Source organism: Atractosteus spatula, chromosome 12 (genome assembly GCF_055471065.1).
Source record: "Atractosteus spatula isolate fAtrSpa1 chromosome 12, fAtrSpa1.hap1, whole genome shotgun sequence".
NCBI classification, from domain to species: domain Eukaryota; kingdom Metazoa; phylum Chordata; class Actinopteri; order Semionotiformes; family Lepisosteidae; genus Atractosteus; species Atractosteus spatula.
In genome coordinates, this window is record NC_142717.1 from 20,587,054 (window position 1) to 20,611,250 (window position 24,197).

At 37.4% G+C, this 24,197-nt stretch overlaps 1 protein-coding gene across 1 annotated transcript in view; it reads left to right on the top strand.

The window, feature by feature from the left end:
* The window catches only part of stac (SH3 and cysteine rich domain), a 100,836-nt gene that overhangs the window by 5,401 nt on the left and 71,238 nt on the right, over nucleotides 1–24,197 (top strand). Inside the window, exon 2 of the mRNA XM_088929687.1 lies at nucleotides 10,176–10,449. Coding sequence (XP_088785813.1) covers nucleotides 10,176–10,449 — 274 coding nt within the window. The remainder of the gene's footprint in view (nucleotides 1–10,175; nucleotides 10,450–24,197) is intronic.

The following is a 24,197-nucleotide window of genomic DNA, read 5'->3' on the forward strand; positions in this document are numbered from 1 at the left end:
GGAGGTGTGCATGTAGTGTTGAAAAGGGTCTGTTGTACAATATGGCTTAAGGCATCTTTTCTCAAGACAAGTGTGTAGTAAATCTTTAAAGAGCTCATAAGTACCTGAAATATACCTGTACAAATACCTATTGATTGTTTAAAGATATGAAAATATGTGAATCTTCTTTTAATGATGATTATTTCTCCTTCCAAAATGTCAGTGAATTTGTGCACAATTAATGCTGTTAAATTAGTACCAATAAATTTGTGCCAAATGGCATCTGTCCATGCAATGAATATAGTTTGTAAAATTGGCTCAATAATAAATGGGCAATATCACAAGTGGCAAGTGATTTTATATTTGTGTGAATCAGACTTTTCTGAACATCACATCTGGGTGAAATACTGTACATGCACAGTTATAAAAATAGACTTTACTCTGGTGTGTCATTATGTTCTATAGATTATAATAGTAAATGTGTTTTGTGTCCAAAACATAGCAAAGCATTCATAATTTGACCAACAGAAATATTACAAAGCACACCATTTTATTTATATGTTTTAATTTGAAAATAGATAAAAATATTTAACTTTGAAAAACTTATTTTTAAAGTAAGTTCTCGCATCTCATTTTTCTTATCCTGGATTAAATTTAGGTAAGAGATTCTTTAGGTCAGGTAACAGTGTAACCTAGAAATGCTGTTTAATTTGCTCAATCACAGCTGAAAAATGTGCATGCAGTGCTTGAGTTCATAGCAATTCTCTTGACATAAAAAGTCTGTATATAATGTATATATTTAGAACATATGTAGCTAAGATGAAAAAAATAAAAGAAATGTCATAACTAGGAAAGCCATTCTTGGCAGAGAATTGATCTGAGGATCATCTTGCTGCTTCTTGAAAGAAGGCAGGGTATCGGCTTCCAAAACATGACTGTGTGGTTTGTTCCATACTCCCACAACCCTCCGTTTAAAGAGATACCTCCTGTTACGTCTGTTAAATCTGATCTTATGTTTCATTTAAGTGTTAAAACATGTTCACTCCCTGGCAGAGGTAGAATAACAATGGCATCAAGTCCTTGAAGAATGTTACTGTATTATAAACTGATTATTTATATTTTTCAAAGCACCATAACCTCATTTACAGTAAAGCAGATTCAAGTTTTTGGCTTTGTTCCACTGCTTTTACAAAACCACTCGGCTATTTCATTCCATTTTTTTTTCTCCTGAAGACTTACACAGCTGGTCTCTTGGCTTGAAGTCATCTGTCCAGTTCATTACAGTCCAATTCCGTAGGAATGTTTGTAACCCATGTTTCTCCCAAATGCTGTGTATTATTGTCCTGTTCCTGGATTTAGACCGGCAGTAACAGCGATGTCTCTGAAGGCCATGTAACAAGCAACACAGATGGAAATCAGACTAAAGTTAAAATAATATGAAGCTATAGATCTTTTATTTTAGAATGTATTATTATATTAATCATGATTTCATGCGCAATTGATTAATTATTCATTATACCAGTAGTGTTCAATCCTGGTTCTGGAGAAGAGTGCGTCAACACAACTTTGCAACACATTCTAAGATTTCTTTAACTCCAAGATCCTGCAAACTTCGCGGGTCAAACCAGGGCTCCCGGCTTTTAAAACAACAACAATCTGTCTCTGAATGTACAGTAGATAAGACAAAAGAGATGATAATTGACTTCAGGAAGGCCCACACTGAACACTCCCCACTGCACATCAACAGCTACCCTGTGGAGACAGCTAGAAGTACTAAATTTTTTTGGTGTGCATATCACAGATGACCTCACTTGGACCATCAACACCACCTCCCTAGCTAAAAAAGCACAACAACGTCTCCACTTCCTGTGGCAACTGAGAAGAGCAAACCTTCCCCCATCACCCCCTTCCCCCCATACTATCCACATCATTGGAGCCTCCCTTCCGTCCATTCAGGACATCTACCACACACGCTGCACACACAAAGCCTCCAGTATTGTGGACGATCCCGTCACCTCTTTGCCCTCCTACCACCTGGTAAAAGATATTGCAGTATATGGGCCAGCTCCACCAGACTCCGTAACAGCTTTTTCCCAAGGGCTGTCAGGCTCCTCAACAAGCTCCTTGTACCTACTGCACCTACTTCAAATCTGGAAACTTAGTTCTTTTTTGCCTAATGTCAGGCACACTGTCTGATGTATTCTTTGCACAGTCCTGTAAAGTAAATTGCACTATGCACATTGCACTTTATGTACCCTGTACCCTGTCAGAAATGTCTATGTCTACATTGTCTATAGCATTGTCTTATCAGTGCCTTGTCTGTATTCGCACCGTAGACCTGGAGAATGATACCTCGCTCCTCTGTATACTTGTATATGGCTGGAATGACAAATAAACTTGAACTTGTATTATTTTGCATTGTTTTGCTCTGTTTGTGTTCTTTTGCACATATTTTAACAGATATGCATATTGTCGCATTGGTACCATACTGTTGTTTACACCGTTATTGTTACTGTATTTTCTGTCTATTGTCTGCTGTCCTATAGTATATATATACTGCACTTGAGAGACTAATGAAAAACACTTTTCATTATACTATGCATCTGTTTAAGTATAATGTCAAATAAAGTTGAATTGAATTGAAGATCGACAACATCCGGCATCACATTCTCTACAATACGCATATCATTTCCATACAGTTCCTCCTCCCTCCTTATCCAACTTTTCGGGTTCCCTTCTCTCCAACTCCTCTCTTCTTGACTCAGCATCCCTCAATAAACTAGTTACACACATGAAAGATCCCATTCCCACCTCTTTATTTCAGTCCTGTTTCTCTTCTCTCTGTCCTATTGTCCTCAATATTATAAATGAATCCTTGAGCACTGGCGTTGTACCAACAGTCCTCAAAACTACTGCCATTACCCCCATGCCAAAAAAGCCTAACATGGCTGTGGACAATCTAAACAATTTTCTCCCCATCTCTAGCTTACCCATTCTTTAAAAAATTCTAGAACGGGATGTCACATTTCAGTTACATAACCACCTCATGGCAAATAACCTTTTTGAGCCCCTCCAATCTGGCTTCCTTCAACTTCACAGCACAGAAACTGCCCTGGTCAAAGACACTAACAATCTTCAAATAGCTTCTGATTCTGGTTCTCTTTCTATACTCATCCTTCTTGATCTCAGTGCTGCTTTTGACACTGTTAACCATGACATCTTACTTTCTAGTCTTGAGACTGTGGTTCTGGTCTTACGTCACTGATCGCTGTCACTTTGTCTCTCTTAATGGGTATACAGTTGGTCTGAAATTGGTCTTGTTAAGTCTGGTGTTCTAAGGGCTCAATACTGGGCCCCCTTGCTCTTCAGCATTTACATGTTTCCACTTGGTCAGCTTTTAAAAACACATAGCCTCAGCTATCATTTCTATGCTGAGGATATGTGGCTGTCTCTATTCTATCTAATTGCATCTCTGACTAAAAATTTTCCGTCATCTTAACCGTGACAAGACTGAAGTCATGCTAATTGGCACCACCCATCAACTTTGTAAAGCCAATGCTGCAACCCTGTCTATAGATGGTTCTGTACTTGAGCTTCAGTCTAAATTGAAAAACCTTGGGGTGATATTTGATTCTGGCTTAACATTCGACCCACATGTGCAGCATATTTTCAAAACATCTTTTTTTTCACCTCTGAAATATCACTAGACTACACCCCATGTTATCACTAACTGTGGCTGAAAAGCTGATCAACACATTTGTGTTCTCCCGAATTGACTACTGTAATCCTCCACTCGCTGGGATATCTAAATCTACATTGAACAAACTGCAGTATGTCTGAAATTCGGCAGCCAGAATCCTGTCCAGGTCTAGTGCAAAGTAATCACATTACTCCTATCCTGGAGTCCTTGCACTGGCTTCCTGTCAAATTCCATGTGGACTTTCCAATCCTTTTGCTCACCTACTGTATAAGGCTCTGCATGTCTTGGCACCTCAGTACCTGTCTGAACTGTTATTGCCCTACTTCCCACCTCGCAACCTTTGCTCTTCTAATTCTGGTCTCCTACAGTAACTGTCCCCCAAGCCCGTCTACATTCTGTGGGTGACAGGACCTTCCCATGTTACGCCCCCAAACTCTCTCCCCTAGGATATCAGAGAGTCACCTTTTCTAAACTCCTTCAAATCCAGACTCAAAATCTTTTTCTTTAGAAAAGCCTTTACTTAACTGGTTCCATTCTTTACCCCTTTGCTCTTACTATACTTAGTACTACCATCTACGGTCTCCTCTGTGTATTGTATTTGTATTTTATCTTGTGTATTCTTTTTATTTATTGTTGTTGTCATTCTGTAAAATTCTTTGAGAAGCCACCCTTAAAGGTGCTATATCAAATAAACTTTTATTATTATTATTATAGCATCCAAGTGAAAAAAGAAAGCAAAACTTCTAAAAAAAAATTCAAAATAAAAAAGTAGAATAACTGGATTGGATAAGAGAACACCCACCTTAGTTAATATTTGGTAGAAGCACCTTTTGCTTGAATTACAGCCTGGAGTCTGTTTGGATACATCTCTACCAACTTTACACACCTAGAGGGAGGAATATTTGCCCATTCCTCCTTACAGAATTGTTCAAGCTCAGTCAAACTGCGTGGTGACCGTTGATGGACTGCCCTCTTCAAGTCATTCCAATGATTTTTGATAGGATTTAGGTCAGGACTCCGACTAGGCCACTCAAAGACATTCATCTTCCTGTCCTTCAGCCACTGTACATTTGCTTTGGCAGTGTGCTTTGGGTCATTGTCATGTTTAAGATGAACCATCTTCCCATTTTCAACTTCCTGGCTGAGGGCTACAGGTTTTCTTCAAGAGGTTGCCTGTATTTTGCACCATCCATCTTCCCTTCTATCCTGAGAAGTGTCCCAGTCCCAGTTGAAGGGAAACACCCCCACAACAGGATGCTGCCACCACAATGCTTTACTGTAGGAATGGTGTTCTTTGGATGGTAAGATGTATTGGGTTTTTGCCAGACATACCGTTTTGCATTCCGGCTAGAAAGTTTGATTTTGGTCTCATCTGACCACAGCACCTTTTGCCACTTGGCCACAGAATCTTTAAGGTGCTTTTTGATGTGGCTTTTTTAAAGAAATGTGGCTTTTTCTTGCCACCCTCCCATATAGACCAGATTTGTAGAGCTCTTGTGATGTTGTTGTCACGTGCACACAATGACCAGTCTTTACCATAGAGGCCTATAGCTCGTTCAAAGTTGCCATCGGCCTCTTGGTAGCCTCTCTGATCAGTCTTCTTGCTCAGTCATCCAGTTTGCCTGATGTAGGCAAGGTCTGGGTGGTGCCATATACCTTCTACTTCTTAATGATGGTCTTGACTGTGCTCCATGGGATACTTGTCACGGATGTCGGAAGGGACGAACCGTGGAGAGGCAGGAGAGCAGAAAAAGACCCATATGTGTAGCGGCAGAATGGGGGATTAGCCCAGGCTCAGCAGTTCAGGAGTAGTATAGAAACCAATGCCCTCAGGCAGCGGACGTGGGGCGACCTGGATGCTAGGCGGGTCTCAGGACATCCGAAGGTCAATGCTGAGCGAAGGTGAATGAGTGGCCCGGAAATATATAGCCCCAGAGAGAGAGACACTGGAAGGACAGCAAAGCACAGGAAACTAGGGACAGGACAGAGTAGGAGCACCCTCTGGCTGCAGAGGGCGTGACAATATTTAAAGCCTTTGAAATCTTTTCATACCCATCTCCTGACTTGTGCCTTTCCATAACTTTAACTCGAAGTTCTTTTGAAAGCACCTTTCCGCCCATAGTGGATTCTTTGCTTTGAAATGCACTTCCAAGCAGTGGAATCCTCTAGAAACAGCTGCTTTTATTCTGAACTAATCAAAATCACCACAGTTTATCACAAACGGAAGCCAATTAGTTTGTTCTGTTATGTGTAAGGTGATTGGTTATACCTGAGCAAGTTTACAAATGCAATTGTAAGGGGGATGTTCACTTATCCAAATAAGGTATTTTACTTTTGTAATTTTAATTAATTTCCAGAATGTTTTAGAATGTTATCTTCACTTGGTAAATGTGGGTTACTGTGTGTAAATAAAAGATGAACAAGCCAAATTTAATTTGTTTTTATTTTCAAAGTGTTATACAACAAATGGTAAAAATTTTGAAAGGGGGTGGTGACTTTCTATACCCACTGTATGAGTATACAAAAGCAAAATTTAATATTTCTTTCTGCTGTCCAAAGGCAAAACATATTTTTTAAGCATGGCTTTAAAAAAACTGTTAGTGATTAAACAGCCATGTAATAACTACTGTGCATTGCTAATCCTTCATCAGGCATGACATATTTTCTGACATGATACAGTTTGTTTGCTTCCTTCACATTAGTTTACATTGTAGTGCAAACTCCTCAATCAGACATCAGTCTTATTGGTGGTCGGTTCAAAAGGAAAGCAAAGCTAAAATGTGTAATTCTAACAGAAAGTTCCTATTGTCTCTGTGATAACAACAGTATTGCAAAGTTTGATTGTTTTGGCCTTAAAGCATAGTATCTCCTCATATGTGGGAATAAAACTGCAATGTTAGTGAATATACTGTACCTGGGAAAGTTCTGTTTCATTCCACGTGAGGGTTATTTGAATCATAGAGCCAGCCTTTGAGTTTTGAGCTTTTATTTCATTTTTATTTTCATGTACAGTATTATGCCTTGGATTCTCATTCAAATCTTCATAAAGCTGGTTGAAGGTGTGATTTTCGGATCACAAGCAGTTGTAAACAGTTGAAGATTTAAATACAGATCCGAGTATATTCAATTTCAATTTATCATATTTGTCACTATAAAACATGCTTGAAATGCCTAGTTATGAGAAGTTATAGGTTAAAATACTATTCATTGACAGCATGGTTTCCTCATATCATTCTTCAGCCTCATTTGCATCCAGCATTAGCTGGATTAATCATATTAAATCAATATGTTGGATTAATTTTGCATAATCCAACATATTGATTTGCATAAAAGTTAACCTTTGCATGGTTTCTTTTCAGAGTGTATGTGGAAAGGCTAAGGATATAAAGTGTTGAAATACATTTTTATAAATAATTTAATCTTCATGGTTTATAAGGCCTAAAATCGGTTCCCAACCCCAGTCCTTTGTCTGTGGTTCTCAATCCAACTGAGCTCTAAATCCCCACTTCTAATTCAGGACTTTTATGATCTGCTTTCTTGTGCAGATCTTGGTTCTGAACTCTGTTCTTGTTCGCTTTAGCATATACTGTACAACTAAAAGCATCCTCTCATCAGCTTACCTTTGTTTCTGACTAGATGAGAGGGTAAAGAGCCCTTACTACTGTAGGTGATCAGTTTATGATGATCAGGCATGGGAGGGAATGCCCATTTACAAACGTTGGCCCATCAGGACCAGAAAAGGTTTATTTTGAGGCATTTTTAAAAGGTAGATTACTGTATGTAAAAAACAACATTTCAAAAATACATATTTCTTTAAACTCTTATTAACATCGATAGAATGGATCTTGACATCCGGCATTAACATTAACAATTTTTTTCTGTTCAGAAAAAAAAGATGTTGCCTCAAATGTAAATCTCAGTAAATTATCAGTAAAACTTTCTGATTATAATATCCCGCTAACTCACTCCTGCCAACTGGAATTTGATTATTTCTAGGTTATAATCAGTCTATCAACCTTAGTCATTTTTAAAAGTGGTGCTGCAGTTTAGTTCTAAAGGCTGAAGAAATGAGTAATAAAGTGGAAAATTAAGAATGTGCTTCAACAGGAACATTGAAACCTGCTGCCCAGAGGGTAGAGTGAATTAATTCTTGGAAAAGGAAGTTTCCTGGAAACTTGACCAGCACATATAATGACTCATAAAAATTGTAATGAGAGCAGAGAGGAATCACAGTGAGGAAGTGCTCATGTCTTGCCTCAACATGCCTGAAATAAAGACCTACCACAGAAGCACTTAAATTCTGTCTTCTGGAAATTGTATTAGTGCTGTAGGTAGGGAATTGTTTTTGTCAAAGAAATGAACCAAAGACCACCTACTGGTTAAAGCAATAACTTAAAGGTTATAGTGCACGCAAGCCTGCTTATTCTGATACAAATTTGAATGGGATTACAGACAAACAATGGCACAACCTGTCGGAACTCTGTTAGCCCATTACTTATTAGTGTTATGTGTGACTGAAAAAAAAATGTTTCTGAGATGCATGCATAATAGGTTTTAATGATTGTATAAGAAAACATTAAAGTATCTTTCAGACAATAGTCAAAACATCCAATAACATATATTTATATCACATTGTCTTTTTTATATCAGGATTAGCAATAAACTAAAAGGGTTGTAATTACTCAATACATAAAATAATTCTTTACAAAATAAATAAAATGAGATTTGTGTACCAGACTGGTCACACCCCACTAGGTGAGCTCATCATTGGCCTGTCTGCACAGAATTTTTCCCACTTTCATTATACCTTTTCCAAACATTTCTTTTGTCATATTTTTCTTTTCTAACTCTCATCAAGCCAAACAGCCATCCATCCATCCATTTTCTAACCACTTCTTCCAAATCAGGGCCATGTGGAAGCTGGAGCATATCCTGGCAAGCAATGGGATCCCAGAGGAATCCCACTCAAACACAGGGAGAGTACCCCAGGTCCTGAATTGAACCCAGAGTCTCAGCACTGGGGGGAGTAATGCTAACCACTGACCAGCCACACAGCCCCCAGACACAATTAACATACTTCAATCCAGTTTCTTTTCTTTCACTACACACCCTTTTAATTATCACACAACAGTCTGATATGTATTCACCCCTGCCAAGGTCCTTCTCTGTCCTTGCAGTCGAGACGCTTTAGACTTCGTTCAGCTACAGGAAGCCAGGAGCCCACTCTTCGTATCCTGGGGGTCAGCCCTTTCGGCTTCATTGATACACACACAGAAACTTATTATCTAATCCTGTAACTCATCACTCACAATTACTCATACTCCCACGCCTTTTACTGGAAAAAATACTTTTTTGACTCACACACAAAAGAGCTCACTCACCTCACAGATACAGTGGATATAAAAAGTCTACACACCCTTATTGAAATTGCAGGTTTTTGTGATGTAAAGCCAGAAATCAAGATAAATCATGTCAGACATTTTTCCATCTGTAATGTGACCTTGCAACCAACAAAACTCAAGAGAAAAACAAATAGATAATTCTTAGAAAAAATAATTGAAATTAAAAAACCTATAACACTCTGGTTGCATAAGTGTGCACACCCCCCTCCCCAACTAATACTTTGTGGAAGGACCTATTGCATTTATTACAGAAGTTTTTCTCTTGAATTTTGTTGGTTGCAAGGTCACATTAAAGATAGAAAAATGTCTGATTTGCAGTCTCACTGTAGTCCCACTGACCACCAAAGAAGACATGCCACACTGCTGGCTCCACCGTGGATCTGAAAGGGTTAATAGTCTGTTGCTAGATACCACAACTGTCAGCCTCCACTGCCTGTAAAATTGCTTTTCAACAGACTCTCTCTTTCAGAGCCCCCAGTAAGCATCGCAGACTCCATTCAATTTGCCCTCATGTGTCTTCCCTATTCAGCCGCGCCTCATTCACACAATAAACGCAACTCAAACACCTCCATGACCCTTTCCAAGCCCCATCTCCGGCAAATAGCCAGCAGCCTCCACTGCCCTCTCACTCTAATTTCTCATTGTGGTTGGACTGCCACCATTGGCCTGTACATGAACATGTCTATGGCAATTACAGTTAAGTGAACCAAAGAAATTCTATAGGGATCTTGCTAGGAAAGGTTTTTAAAAACCTTATCACTGCAAACTTATCACTGTGAAACAGGAGCAGCTTTCAGTCAGAAGCCCCAATAATGCATTAGTCCTGGCCTTTCCACATGTTTTATCCATATTCCTATTTATACCTCTTATGCTGTATTTTGAGAAAGTACAGTTAGGCACTACCCTATTATACAGTCACAGCCACTTTTTAGTTCAGGGGATTTATCTTTATCTTTCACAATTACTATGGCAGAGCCCAAGCTAACGTTGTTTCTGTTACACACTGAGCACATACTTGTACCCAGAGTTAGCATTTTTCAAATATGACCAATGCTTCAGCCAGGATTCTAAAAGTCACTCTTATTTCTCCACAGCTGCAGAAGCTGAAGAGATCACTGTCCTTCAAAGCCAAGAGTCTCAGGAGTAAGAGTGCTGATAATTTTTTCCAGAGGACTAACAGTGACATGAAGCTGCAGGTGGACTTACTGACTGGTGTGAGCACTAGCACAGGGCAGCTTACCACTTCCGACAGTCACATTTCCTCTCCAACAAAGAGCCTGAAGCAACCTGACACCACTGTCCACAGCTTCCTGGAACATATTTTCAAGAAGCCCACTTTCTGTGATGTCTGTAATCACATGATTGTAGGTAAGCATACAGCATTGAATTACTTTAAGATATGAAAAGAAATAGTGATGTGGTATTAAGACAACCAATACTGATACATTCACAACAACTAATATTGTGGTCACTCTTTGCATTTAGCCAAATCTCAAGGAGCTACAGAACCGATGAATAAGTTTGAGTTTTTTATTAAAATGTGCAGAAAATTGTTTGTTTATACATTATTTTAAAAAAAGAATGTGGAATGAATATATGTTAGGAAATGCTATGATATTTTACCACTATCTTTGTATTTTCAGTAACACTGTTTATTTTAGCATGGTGTGACTCAACCTGTTATTCCTATGCAGAGTTAGTAGTAACAGTCATCACAACTTATAGCATGAATTCAAGTAGGACTGTCTGTATGTTTTTTTAATAAAAGTTCACAGTACAGTATATGGCACCATGTGTTAAGCATGAAAAAGATACAGTATCCACAAAATATAAATTTTCAAGAATAAGAATGAAAATGGTAAGTTTATGTTTTATGGTAACGAGTAAAAGAGGAAAGAGTAGAGGTACCTAAGTGATTTTTATATTGTTTCCTAGTTCTTATTTATTAGCTATTATGTTGGAATACAAAACAGCAAAAACAATAAAAAAATTATATTATTTGCTCTGTATAGTACGTACTGCATATGCAAAATGAACTGGAGAAATACCATTCTCATTTTCATATTTTAAACCTCATCTAAGATCTTATATTATGTTAAGAAAATCCATAGAAGCATAATATTTATTTGTCCTTTAGAAACGTTATCTCTGTACAGTCATGTCAGTGTCTGCTTCAAATTCAGCCAAATTACCCAGAAATATTGTACAATGCTACATGACAGGCAGATTAAACAGATCATTAAAACTAATTTAACTTGCTATTAATTAATTCTGAAGGAGTATTGGCACATTACTCCACCAAATGTCTGACAAAATGCACAGATACAATAACAGGGTCCAAGCTGTGCTTGTTTCTTCAAGTTAGCCAGTTCACATCACCTTTTTAATGTTTTTTCCTATTACATGTTATGTAATTTCCTTTTATTGATATACTTTGATTTTTTGCTTAGAAATAATTTATTTTACCATCAGATACAGTGAATGGGTATCCTCCATGTACTGTAAATTGAGGTGCAGAGCTTATAAGTATATCTGTAACATTCTGGTGGTCTTTGCAAGATGCTGAATGGAAAGATAATTTTTACAATGCCAATACACGTATTGAAGTTGAGCAGCTGAGGCACCATTTAAAAATGGCAAAAATGTGGAACCTTTTTTAAAAAAAATGTTAAAGTTTTGCCAGAGACAAAAAGCTGTCCACCTGCACCTTTTTCACATTCTCTCTCATGGCAAAATTCAACACATTTCTTTTCCCAATATGGTTTTTCCACTGGCAACCAGCAAATGAGCAAAAAAAAACAGCAAGTTTCACTTCCAGGTTCATATCCTACAGCACAGACACTGATAACCTCCAGCCGTGGATAAGCTGCTTGACCTCTGCTCTGCTGTTGAGACTAGTCATCAGCTGCATGTTTCATTCTCAAGAGATTACACAACAATTTACAGTATGGTTTGTTGATTTAAAACCACTTATTTTCTTTCTTTGAGTAATTCAAAAGATAAAACTATGGAAAATGTCACATAATACTGTTCAGACACTAGTTTTTCATACCAACAAAACCCCAAATTTGTCAGAAGCATATAAAAAGTGGTGGTTATTCTTATTACCCCCAGTTACTAATACTAAAACTAAACTAATACTAATACAAATATACTAATACTAATACACTAATTGAATTTATACAGTGCTTTTTATTTTAAAGGCTCCCAAACTATTTTGCTTTGCCATTATGTATTATGCGAGTGGCATGGTATACTATTACCCTCACTACGCATGAGACCAGGAGGTGATATGAGAAACTTCATCAGTATTTGCATTCTAGAGGAAGTTTAGATATGACAGATTGAGCAAACCCAATGTTTAATCTTGCGAACAATGACTTGCAATCGTTAGTCTACAAATAGCGACCAAATAAACAGGTTTAACAACTTATACAAAGGGCAGCAGCATCCCCTGTCATAATTTTTAGGGCATTGTTTGGAAATCCTTGTCCAGAGGGATAAAAACACCTGATGAGACTGGTCCACCAACACCATGTACTGCAGCAGCCTGGTTTTGCTTAGAGGTGTTCCATGGCAGTATTGACAAGATATTACTTAGCTCCTGAAAGCTGATTAGATCAAGCTTCAAGGCAGTAGTGCTGCATTGTGTAATACAATTATTCTTATTTGGATTTTGAAGCACTGGCTTTGTTATGCTTAGTTAATTTTTCATGGAAACACTGCTTACTATGTAACCATGAGAACTTAGTCCTATTTAGCGTAGTGTCATGGGCAGGCATTACCAGAGCAGAGTAAGCCTATAATAAAAATGGCCGTTATAGATCAGTTGAAATTGAGAAAATTAATCAAATAAAAAAAACAATCTGTATTTTTACTTTTATTGATGTAGCCAACGAATGTATTCTTAAGCAAATGACATGGTGATCTGACAACCTAGCATATGTTTCTAACATGCTCCATTAAATGTACTGTAATTTGAAAAACAGAGTACTAACAACAACAGAAGTACTAGGAAAACTGTCATGAAAGAAGTGCAATTAAGAAAATGCTCAGTTTGTTGTTGTTTTTCCTATATCGGTAACTTAATATTTGTCCTTCTTAACGTTTCACTAAATATCTTTCAGAAACCATTTACTTAAAGATATTTAGTGATCTTTCTTTAGTAACTAGTTTGCTGTTTTCTGGTGTACACTCCCTTTTGTCAGGATGAATCTGCAATTTTGCACTTCAGAATAAGGAAGAAGACTCCTGTAAAGATCTGTCATTGACAAATGTCCTCAAATTAAGTTTTTTAGAACTTTAATTGACTACAGTACTTGTGCACAATAGCACAGTATGGGAGATAATAAGTTATTCAGTAGCAAAAATAAAAATTATGTTTCAGACGACGGATCACGCATAAAACAAATTACAAAGGAACCCTTCACCTCCTAATTCAGGCATCCATTTAACTCAACAAGCAAATCTCTAATTGCCATGATTACTTGTGAATGAAAATACAATCGATTTGTGACTAAGTTTATGATTTTTTTACAGATGCTGTATTAAACCCATTTTAGAGTTAAGAATGATGATTATTAATCCCAACCTTTGAAGATGCACAAATTAAAATAGGAAGTTAAAATTATGATGAAATTAAGCAAGATTTGTTTGAAGTGTTCATGTTTAATAGGGTCATGTTTATAGACAGATACAGTACATTTGCCATTGCTGTTTAGCCAGAACAGCTCGAATTGTTATTTTGTTGGCTTGGGTAATTGTAAAATGCAGTATCACAACATGGGCTTAAGATAAGTATGCTAAACAAGGAAAAATTATACAACTTTTTTTTTAAAAAGAAGGGAAATCATGATGAACTTTTGCTTGATTTAATGAGGGATTCAGTATCTGCCACATTTTAGCTATGGCATTCCATTTCCAGCTGTGGTGTGCTGAGGTTACAATGATGGACAGAAATGTTACGTTACTGTGTTTTTAAAATAAGAAACTCTGAGGGTGCAACTCAAGGGTAAATACATTTCCTCAAGAGCTAGTTTAAGCTTGCAGTCTAAGTTTACTTTGGAAGTCTATGTAAGGACATTGTTGCACTTGTTTCTGAATTTTAGTATGGAGAATTCTAAATACGGAGGAAAAATCTTTGATTTGGCAACAGCATAAGTCTTATGACAGTTAACCAGTATTTCTGTAATTCTTAACCACTTAATCAATAATTATTTAATCGGTTGTATTATAATTTATTTAGGACATAGACATACACTGAAATGTATGTAAAATATTGTCACGAAAATATGCTAGGGTACAACAACTTTATTACAGAAATATATTACAAGACAGGATATTTAAGAATTTACAGCAGAGAATAGACATTAACATTTACCCTGGATTCTTCCCCAGACTTACCAAAACCAGAGAACTCACCATTATTTATGTGTATCCCAGCAATTGGACAGACCCTATTTGTACAAGCCGATGAGTCCACCAGAGGTTCCTCCATTCTTGTTCTCTCTTCCCCCTTGGGTGCAGCAAGACTGGTGCACCAAATCACTCCTTTGTCTGTGCATGTTTCCTGTACCACAGAAACACAGACATGCACACAAGATCAGGGAAGCATAAAAAGGATCACAGGTTTTTACAAGATCCAGTCATACACATTGTGATCACTACAATATAATCTGCATGTGGTCATTTAGACTACAGTCAAATGGTCAAAAGGTCTTTTTATGGTTCATCAGTAGGCCTTGCAGTAAAATAACGGAAGGCTTTTTTTGTTTGTCTACAATACAAAACTAAATGTCTACATGATAAATGATTACTGCCAAATAAATTAAAGAACATTATTTTACATTAGTCGAATACACTTAATACAAGCTTCTGTGTTGACAGTTCACAACTGGCTCCTGTTCTTTGAATTGCAGTTTATTCTGTGGATGAACAGCAAGATAGATGTGATCTGCAGAATCTGAAGTCTTTTAAGGTTATTTACCTTAGTTGTCAGATAAAAAAAATGATGACATGACATTACATAAGAATTTTAGACAAATTCAAGCTTGATGAGGCCATTCAGCCCCTCATTTCATAGCTTCATAACTAAATGAAACAAAAATTTCAACCATTTCTTAAAAATACTGTTTCGATCTCAGCCATCTTACTGCAATACCTGTTCCATTTACACATAGCTCCTAGTGTTTTCTATTCTATATGCTAAATATCCCTTTAGCTCCCAGTTGTGAAAGCACAAGCTCTTGTTACACTACAGTGTGTGATATAGTCCCGTTTCATCTGTATGTTTGATCCTGTCTTCACCCTTTAGGATCTTGTATACCTGAATCAAATCTCCTTAACTTGGATGTATTTGCAACTGCTTGAGAAGAAGAAATGTTCTTGCACTCTTCTTCAGTTTTCTAATCTAATATATATATACTGATGGAAAAAAGAAACACAACACCTCCTTCTCCACACACTGGCCTTCCTGTCTGCTTGGAACAGGCTGAAGAGTGACTCATCTGAGAAGAGGACCTGATGCCACTGCTGATGAGTCCATCGCAGCCTCTGTCTGGCCCAAGCCAATCTGGTGTGACGTCTAGGAGGTGTGAGCAGAGAGCCTCTGACAGGTCACCTTGCTCTTAGGCCAGCAGCATGGAGCCTCACTGTCCTGTCACAGATGCAGACATTGTGTCTGCCGGCAGTTTCAGCAGCAGTACGGGTGGCAGATCTGGAACAATCTCTCAGACAGAACAGTCTGATGTGTCGGTCCTGCTCTGGTGTGATCACTCGAGGGCGACCGGATCTTGGACGGTCATCAGTTCTGCTGGTCTGTTGAAACCTGCTCTGCAGTCGGGATACAGTGGAGCGGCTTACCCCATAGTGTCTGGCAACACTGGCACATGACATGCCTGCCTGCAGTATGCCAATGGGCCTCTCCCTTGCTTCTGGTGACATTCAAGGCATTATGGAATGCACAAAAAATTGACTAAGTGTGGCAAAAGCTGTATTGCTGGTCAGAGGTCTTAAAACAAATTTTTATATAAACTATAACTATAGTAGGAACAAGTAATAGGTTTATTCCACCTCTTCCCACCTATAACTATAGTATTCTCATTCCAGAAAGTGTTGCATTTCTTTTTTCCATCAGTATAATATGTTGACCCAGAAACAACACAGTATTCCAAATGAGTTCCTACTGATGCATTATAAAACTTGTGCATAACATCCATGAATTTAAATTCAACATTTTTTTCTATGTTTATGTCTTTATTTATGAATTCTGGATCCATGTTGGTTGTGTCTTCAAACTGCATTGTTTTCTAAGTATTCATTCAATTTAACTCAAAATATTATTTCCCAAAAGGTAAAGGCAGAGATAAAGTACAGTTACAGATTACCTGTGGCAGATATATTGGTGGTAGATCTGCAATTTTCCAATCCCAGGTAATGTTCGAGAGCGAGATGTGAAGTATCCTGGTTAACAGAATAACATCCCTCTTTTAATTGAGAAGATGCCACAAGGACCCAGTGATGTGTTGGATTTTAGCTGCCCCAGTGTCAGATTGTGGTATAATTACCCAAAAACCAATGGAGCTTGCTCTTTAATATATAATATATTTGCATATTCCATTCTAAAATTGACTTGTGCACCCAGTCCTACAATTAACAGCACTTACTGACTTCATGCAATTAACAATAAATACAATGAAATCCAAGCTTCTGTTTTTAAGATCATGTCCAGGCAAAAATTATGTAAATTATGTCAATAAATGCAATCTGGATTCACATTCCTGCATGCGAAAAAGCATGATAGGTTTTATATAAACATTGTAGTTTTTGATGATAACTTAAATTTTGTTCAGTTTTTATAATAAGTTTTACTCTGATACCAAAAGCTCATATTAAAAATATGAGCTGCAAGTGCAAATGCTAGACTGCAAATATGATAATTGAAAAATAATTCTGCATGATTTCACCATCCCTGTTCAAAGGTATTTATGATACTGTTCCACAGAGATCTTTGTACATGAAAACACCTCACTTCAAGACATATGTATTATAAAACGCATTCAAGATGTATTCATACTTTCACTACAAGAAAACAAAAGCCTCTCTCTGTCTGAGCTCTAGCTAAACGTCTTTTGATTCATTTCTATAGATACTACAAGGGAGCTAAGATGTTTACTATCTCCAAAACAGAAGTATCTCCAAGACCAGAACAAGTCATTTAATGTCTATTGGTTCGTCAGACACTGAACAGAATTTAAGAATTTAATGGTCATATGGAAGCCTCAGCTTTCTAGTTTTAAATGTCACCTGACCAATTGTCTTCCATCAAATATTGTGGTGACTGAAGTCAACTAGTCCTCTTCCCCATTCTTCCAGGTAATGTAGTTAATACTAAAGTCTCCTTCTTGTGTGAACCTCTCACAATGATGTATCTGACTTTGTAATAAGAAAAACATTTATAAGATATAGATTTAAGCACGTGTACTGTATTTTTTCAGCTTTATTTTAGTATCTTGAATCAAGGACCATTAAAACTGCCTAAACTAGAGACTGAAAGCAGTACTGTATATATAATCCCAGATTATTTTTTGGGAGGAGATGGTTTAATGCCAGTGTGTTCTATGCTAGGGTCTGTTCTGCCTCTAAAAAATCATGCAGCGAAATGAGCCACCACATTATCAACACTCAGCTGAGCTATCATATCTGCACACTGTGAACATGTCATCAGAAACTGCAGTATACTCAGGACCAAGGTCAGAGTGATTGCCCTTTTGTAGCAGAACTCTCTGTGGGGACTGATGCTCTTGTCAGAAGACAGATCAAAAAGAGTTACTGATTGAACACATACACTTTTTATGGAAGTTTCTAAAGTAAAAATGTACAAGAAGAGATAAAAACAAATATACACCTAAATATGAATTAAAAATAAACTTACAGTTACTTAAGTTACTTTTGGTGGTTTGTGACATTGGACTATGGTGTAGCCAGTATTGGAAGTTTAGGAGTATTGCTACTGTACCTTAATGAAAATGGCAAGTCCTAAGATGAATAGAGTAATCTTCTGTGTTTCTTCAAATGCCATACATGCAGCCGCAGCCTTACTTACATCATTAGTAAGAAAAGACAGTGCTAGTTATTTGATCTCTCCTGACCTAAATCTGTATGAGGATCACCTTAAGGTTATTGGTATTTTTTTCTTAATTTGCTTAACTAAGACTGGGAGGTAGAAATTTATAGCCTCAAGCTTCTTAATATTCTTAATTTCTCAGGTCTAGTCTGAATTAAGCGTTTCTGTGGTTTCTTTGCTGTGACTAATTCCATTATTGCTCCTACCTCGATACAAGGCAAATGGCATACAGGCTTACCCTAATGAAAGGTTGAATTCCACAATGTATTATTATACACAATTATCGGAGATGATATAAAGTTACACATTTGGTTGAAAGAAATATCCTTCTTAAGATCTCAATTTCTTAAAACTTTTATTTATATAGTTTGTCTCAGGGAATGCAGAACTGACATCTTTAGTTTTTCATGAATTATTAATTGAATTCCAGAGAACAGGATTGTCACATTTATTCACACCTGTGTGCATTCTTTTAAATACAGTCTGCTCATTGAAAGTGCAATCAAAACCTCCAGATCTCTATAGCGTATATATATTGTAAGATGACCAGGGGAATGGTCATTCATAACTGGTGTTTTTGGAACGACCTACTTAATATACTCGACATAGACCTGAGCAAAATGGCCGCCAAGAAGAACCAGCTCACCCGTATATGGAAAGGGTCTACCCAGAGAAGCAACGAGACACAGCTGAGCCTCATCAGGAACCGAAATATAAATGCCCCGGAGGCAGTGAACCATCGCGGAAGCCGATAAGGTGAATGCGGTTTGGAGGAGAGAGAGGAAAATAGGATTGTGTTAAAGATTGGACTAAAGAATAACGAACTATTGAAAGCAGATACGGCTTACGGTTTTTGGATTGTGGATTGTGGATTGCATACGGCGCGGATTGGTGTTATTTTACGGACTGGATTTGGAAGATATCTGGACGGAAGAAACACAAAAATTAAGAAAGAAAAGTGTGGTGTGAGTAATTTTCTCATTTATGTAAACTTTCCCCTGGAGACACCACAATATATACTATTCTATAGAGTACTATAGAGTCCTCAGATGGTTTCCAGTTTCTCTGGGGTATAAAAGAGGTAACACAGAAAATATTCAGAAGAAGCATACATCATCATGGTTAAGCTCAAAGGCCTTCTGAAGACTGCAGGCAAAATGTTTTTGACCTCCACAAGTTGGGGAATGGCTATGAAAGAATCCACAAAACATTGAATCTATTATATCTCTTTGCACTGCAGTGTCCATTAACAAGATTACATTAAGAAATGTAAGGCTAGTGTTACAGTGGCAACACAGCGAGGAAGAGAATGCAAGTGTATCTTGACACCATCAACTGTAAGACAAATGCTTGGCAACACTTAGAGATCTCCAACACAAAATAGCATTTTCAGGATACAACCTACCATTCACAATTTCCTGCATGAATATGACATTCACGACTGGGCTGCAAGGACGAGGCCCTTCTCTGGGTGAACACTAAAAGAATTTTAGTTCAAGTGGCTTGAATTTGCCAGACTACATCTGAATGGCAGTTGGAACTGCCACCTTGGCAGAGTCTTGCGATCAACTGAAATGCAAATTGAGCTTTTTGGAGTTGCTGGTCAGAGTTTTGTTTTGTGTTATACTACACAATGCAAAATAAGGTGGAGTGTACATAATGTTTTGGAGTTAATTTCTATCTTAACAAAGCCCTGGAACCAGGGGCGTAGCCACCCTGATTGATCCTAGGCCTACCCGATCAGTCCAAAGTAATTTAAGATTTTTTTTCCTTGTTTGTGTTATATGATTTGCTTTTTAATGTTACGTGTTTGATTTTTTCATTGTATGTTATTTGCTATTGGCTCGCTGTATCTTTTGTGACCAATAAGACAATTATGTAAATGTATGCGGCGGTGCATGTGTAGCCGTAGCTTAATTGGCTATCATTGTCGTCTAGCACTAGGTTTTTGGTTTATTAGCCAACTTGGCAAAACAAATGCATTTCCGTTTTTCAAAAAGCCATGACCACACTGGCCCTGAAACAAATAAGACACATGTGATGCTACAGGCATCTTGGGATTTAAGGAGTACAGCCTGGCTTCCCGAATACAAGAGTTTCTGGAACGCAAGGGGCAGTGCAAGCGTTTGCTTGTAGCAGCTCGATACATGCTCGACCTGTAGGTCTTCTTCTTTAAGCACGAAGAAGTTCTAAAATGTCTCCTGTAAACAAAAAGTCTAAATGCCCTGCAGTATTTTTAAGTGAACGACGTCCAAAGTATGTATTTTACGCTTTTATTAGCAGACCATTCTTGCAGTTAAAGGTACGATGAATTGGTTAGCACTGTAATGTGACTATACCGATTCAGAGTTAAGTCTTGTGTGAAAATAAGTCACGAATTTCCAAATTAGGTGTCTTTTGGCATCGAAAATAGAATACTAATTGAATGGGTTTCATACAAGTTTAAAAGCATCATGAAGGATTAAACAAGATCTTCAGAACTTAATATTGTAATACCTTCACAGTTTTTATTCTCATGGCGCCTCGATATTACCCTTGGGGCGATACATTTACTCCAACCTCTAAAACCCACACATGCGTGCACGTTCTTTTGGTATGTTATGCTAAAGTCTGCTGAATATTTTAAGGCAAGGTAAACCCTGCAAACCATTTTAAATATAATATTTCAGACGGATTTTGAATCTTGCATTTTGCGTTGCGTTCATTGTGTTTTGCAATAAAATATTAACTTCAGAGTAACTTGTAAAACTACTGAATAATCTAAAAGCAGGCATAAGAAATACTTAGAACTGTTACAAGCAACAAGTGAAAATGAGCTCTTGCAGATTTTCTTTAGCTAAAGACAAAGTCCTTTGCAAACTAGCTGTCATTTGAACGGGAATTTGCTGACTCTCTAAGTGGCAAGCTTATCGCCATATTCAATTCCAAGCCCCGGCACCTACGTCTGGTCTAGAAGGCCAAAACCTCACAACAGAGGTACAGTAGGCACTGATTGTTTTTTGTGTGTGTGTCCGTCATGGCACAGTAGTGTTCGGAAGCCTAGGTAATTGTTGCTTGACCTGTGTGTGTGTGTGTGTGAGAGAGTATATATATACAGTATAAGGTTCCGCTAATTCTGCTGTTTGATTATACTGCTCGAGGATTGGATTGTAAATTGGAGGGGTGCCCCTATGCTGGCAGGACGGTCAGTTAGAGCCCGGGCCACCTACTTTTGCACACGCCCACCCAAAAATCAATTCCTGGCTACGCCCCTGCCTGAAACCCTTGTTACAATAAGGGGAATCATAAACACATTCTTCAAGGTATCTTTTCGGGCTAAAAATACTGTAGATATTCCAGCATGAAAATGAACCCAAAGCATTCCCATGCTAATCAATGTAAAAATGGTTAAATTCCACAAAATAGTGTTCTTGCTAGACATCTCTATCTCCAGACCTCAACTAAAGAAACAAAGCACACAAAAGGAAAACAGAGTCTGAAGGACCTTGAGCAATTCTGATGATCATTAGCTGGTCAGAAATACAACCTCAGTAGTATCAGAGCTTTACAGCACACTACAGGAGGTGTCTCATCAGTGTAATCCATATCATACGAGTACTTTCAAAATACTAACTACAGAACTGTCAATGAGTGTGGTTCTTGTGTTTTCTGAAATTCAGTTAATTAATTGAGACAAATATGACTTTTATGACCCTATGGAATGCTATTATAATTACAGTATAGCATTTTAGAATATTTTTAAGTAAGACACATTATGCAATCTGTAAATATTTGCATTGTTTTTTACCCTATATGTTTGGGGTAGTGAATAATTATTGAGGGCACTGTGTAACTGACCTTATGTATTCAAAATTCTATTAGAGAATTCTTTATGAACATAAATGGGTTATGTGAATATATGAATATCTTTGTCAGTACTTTTTTTTATTATTATTCTTGTTTCTGCCATTATCACACAGGGAGTCTTTGTCGTTACACTGAAACTCTTGTGTGAACATTGCTTGTCAGTCCTCTAGAACTGGATAGAGAACTTTTCTATTCCAACGTGGGGGATCAATAAGTACATGTGTATTCACTACTAGCAACACAGCAAACTAGGCATGTGTTAATCCATTTATCAATTAAGGGCAGCATACAAATTGTTTCACTACACAAAAAGATCAAGCTATAATGTCACCCATACCATGCTTTTTTAGCAAATGGCTCTATCATTTACATTCTCTGTATTAGTTAGCTGAGTAATCTTAACAGGATAAATATATTTGTGTACAGTATGTATGTCTGTCTGTCAATAACAAGGTTAAGCTTTCTTCAGGAAAGTAAGGCTTCAGTTGTGATGCACAAAAATGCAGCTCGGTAGTAGTCATTACTGGACTCTAGTGGATAAGCATTTAAGCATTGGTTTAAAGAAATGGCCTTTTTTCTTCTTCTACCAATTAAGGAAAAAAGACTAAATAAGTAGTCTAAAGTGCCATGTAGAATCAGATTGTTACGACCCCAAGTGTCTAGGGGTAAAGGGGTGTAACATTTAGGATAATTCTTTTGGAAGCAGGTGGGTTTTGGTGAGGGACTAGGAAGCGTGATAAGGGTAAGGAACTAGAGTGGTGCCAAAGAAAAGAAAATAACAAACAAAATGGAGCTGGCTAGGACAGTGAGGGAAAGCTAACCTAACTACAAAAGAAAACCCGAAACACACGGTCTTCGGCATCTTCAACACCCTAACCATACAAGACAAATGGCACTCACCCGTACTAAACTAGTGTACTAATACAAAATCAACTAAGTGTGTAAAGTCTACCCAACAACCTAAACTAATCTTATATACAAAAGTTCACACAAAAACACAAGCGAACCAGGAATACAAATAAGGGAAAACAAGAGTAATCAACAGGAGCAGGGTACAAAAGAACACAAAAGTTGAACATGTAACACGTTAGGGCAAGGTAATGGCAAAACAAGGATAAACACACAAACAAACGAAAGTACAAAGAAACTAACAGAAAAAAACACACACACAGAACACACACTGGGACGTAACACAGATACAGTACATCATTCAATCAACATGAATACAGTCATGATTGAGATCATATCACACTTGCATTAAACCCAACACTTTAATTCTAACATATAATTATTAGAATATAAGTACTGTAATAAGAGGCAATATGGTTCAGGCAGGTTGTTTGGCCACTAGTAACATGATGAACTAAAAACTAATCTGCAAAGGAACAAGTAATAGGTTTATTCCATGCTGAAAATAGAAGAAAGAACACCTGGACCAGGTGTGGCACCTGAAAAAGGCAACATGGCCAAAATGTTGTGTTTTCTTTTTTTCTCTGTTAGGCATGGAATAAACCTATTACTTGTTCCTTTGCAGCCTATGCATGCTTAACGAAGCTACCCACCTGAACTAAAAATTAATCTTTCTTGAAGGATTCCTCACAATCAACTTCTACCACATGAGTGGGAGTAGGTTCCTCTATGTAAAAAAATGTCTGATGTTTCACGTCTTGAATGGTCCTAAACTTAAAATATCAATATAATAGTAAATACACTAATATTGTATACTGTGCCCACAGTCCAGAGTCCAAGGGGCGTGGGAATAGTGTATAGTTTAAACATAATCATCGAATATCCACCCAATATACTTCAAACATGACATCATCACAACACATGAAGACGATACATGCACAATGTCACACCATTATACTGTATATACTCATTGGTAATGCAAGAAATTGTATATGGCTAATAAAGTGATCTTATCTAGTAAGAACACATATTACAATCAAAACATAAATTATAACAGCTGTCGACACTATCTGTCACCTGTGTCAAGTGTGTTTATTAGTTTTAAGTTTTGTTATTATTGAAATACAGTATTTACTATTATTGTGTCTGGAATCAAGGAAAGTTTGCTTTCCAAATGAATACTTCTATCAATCCATTAAACAACCTGAAAGCACAATCAGAATTGATTACCACTGAG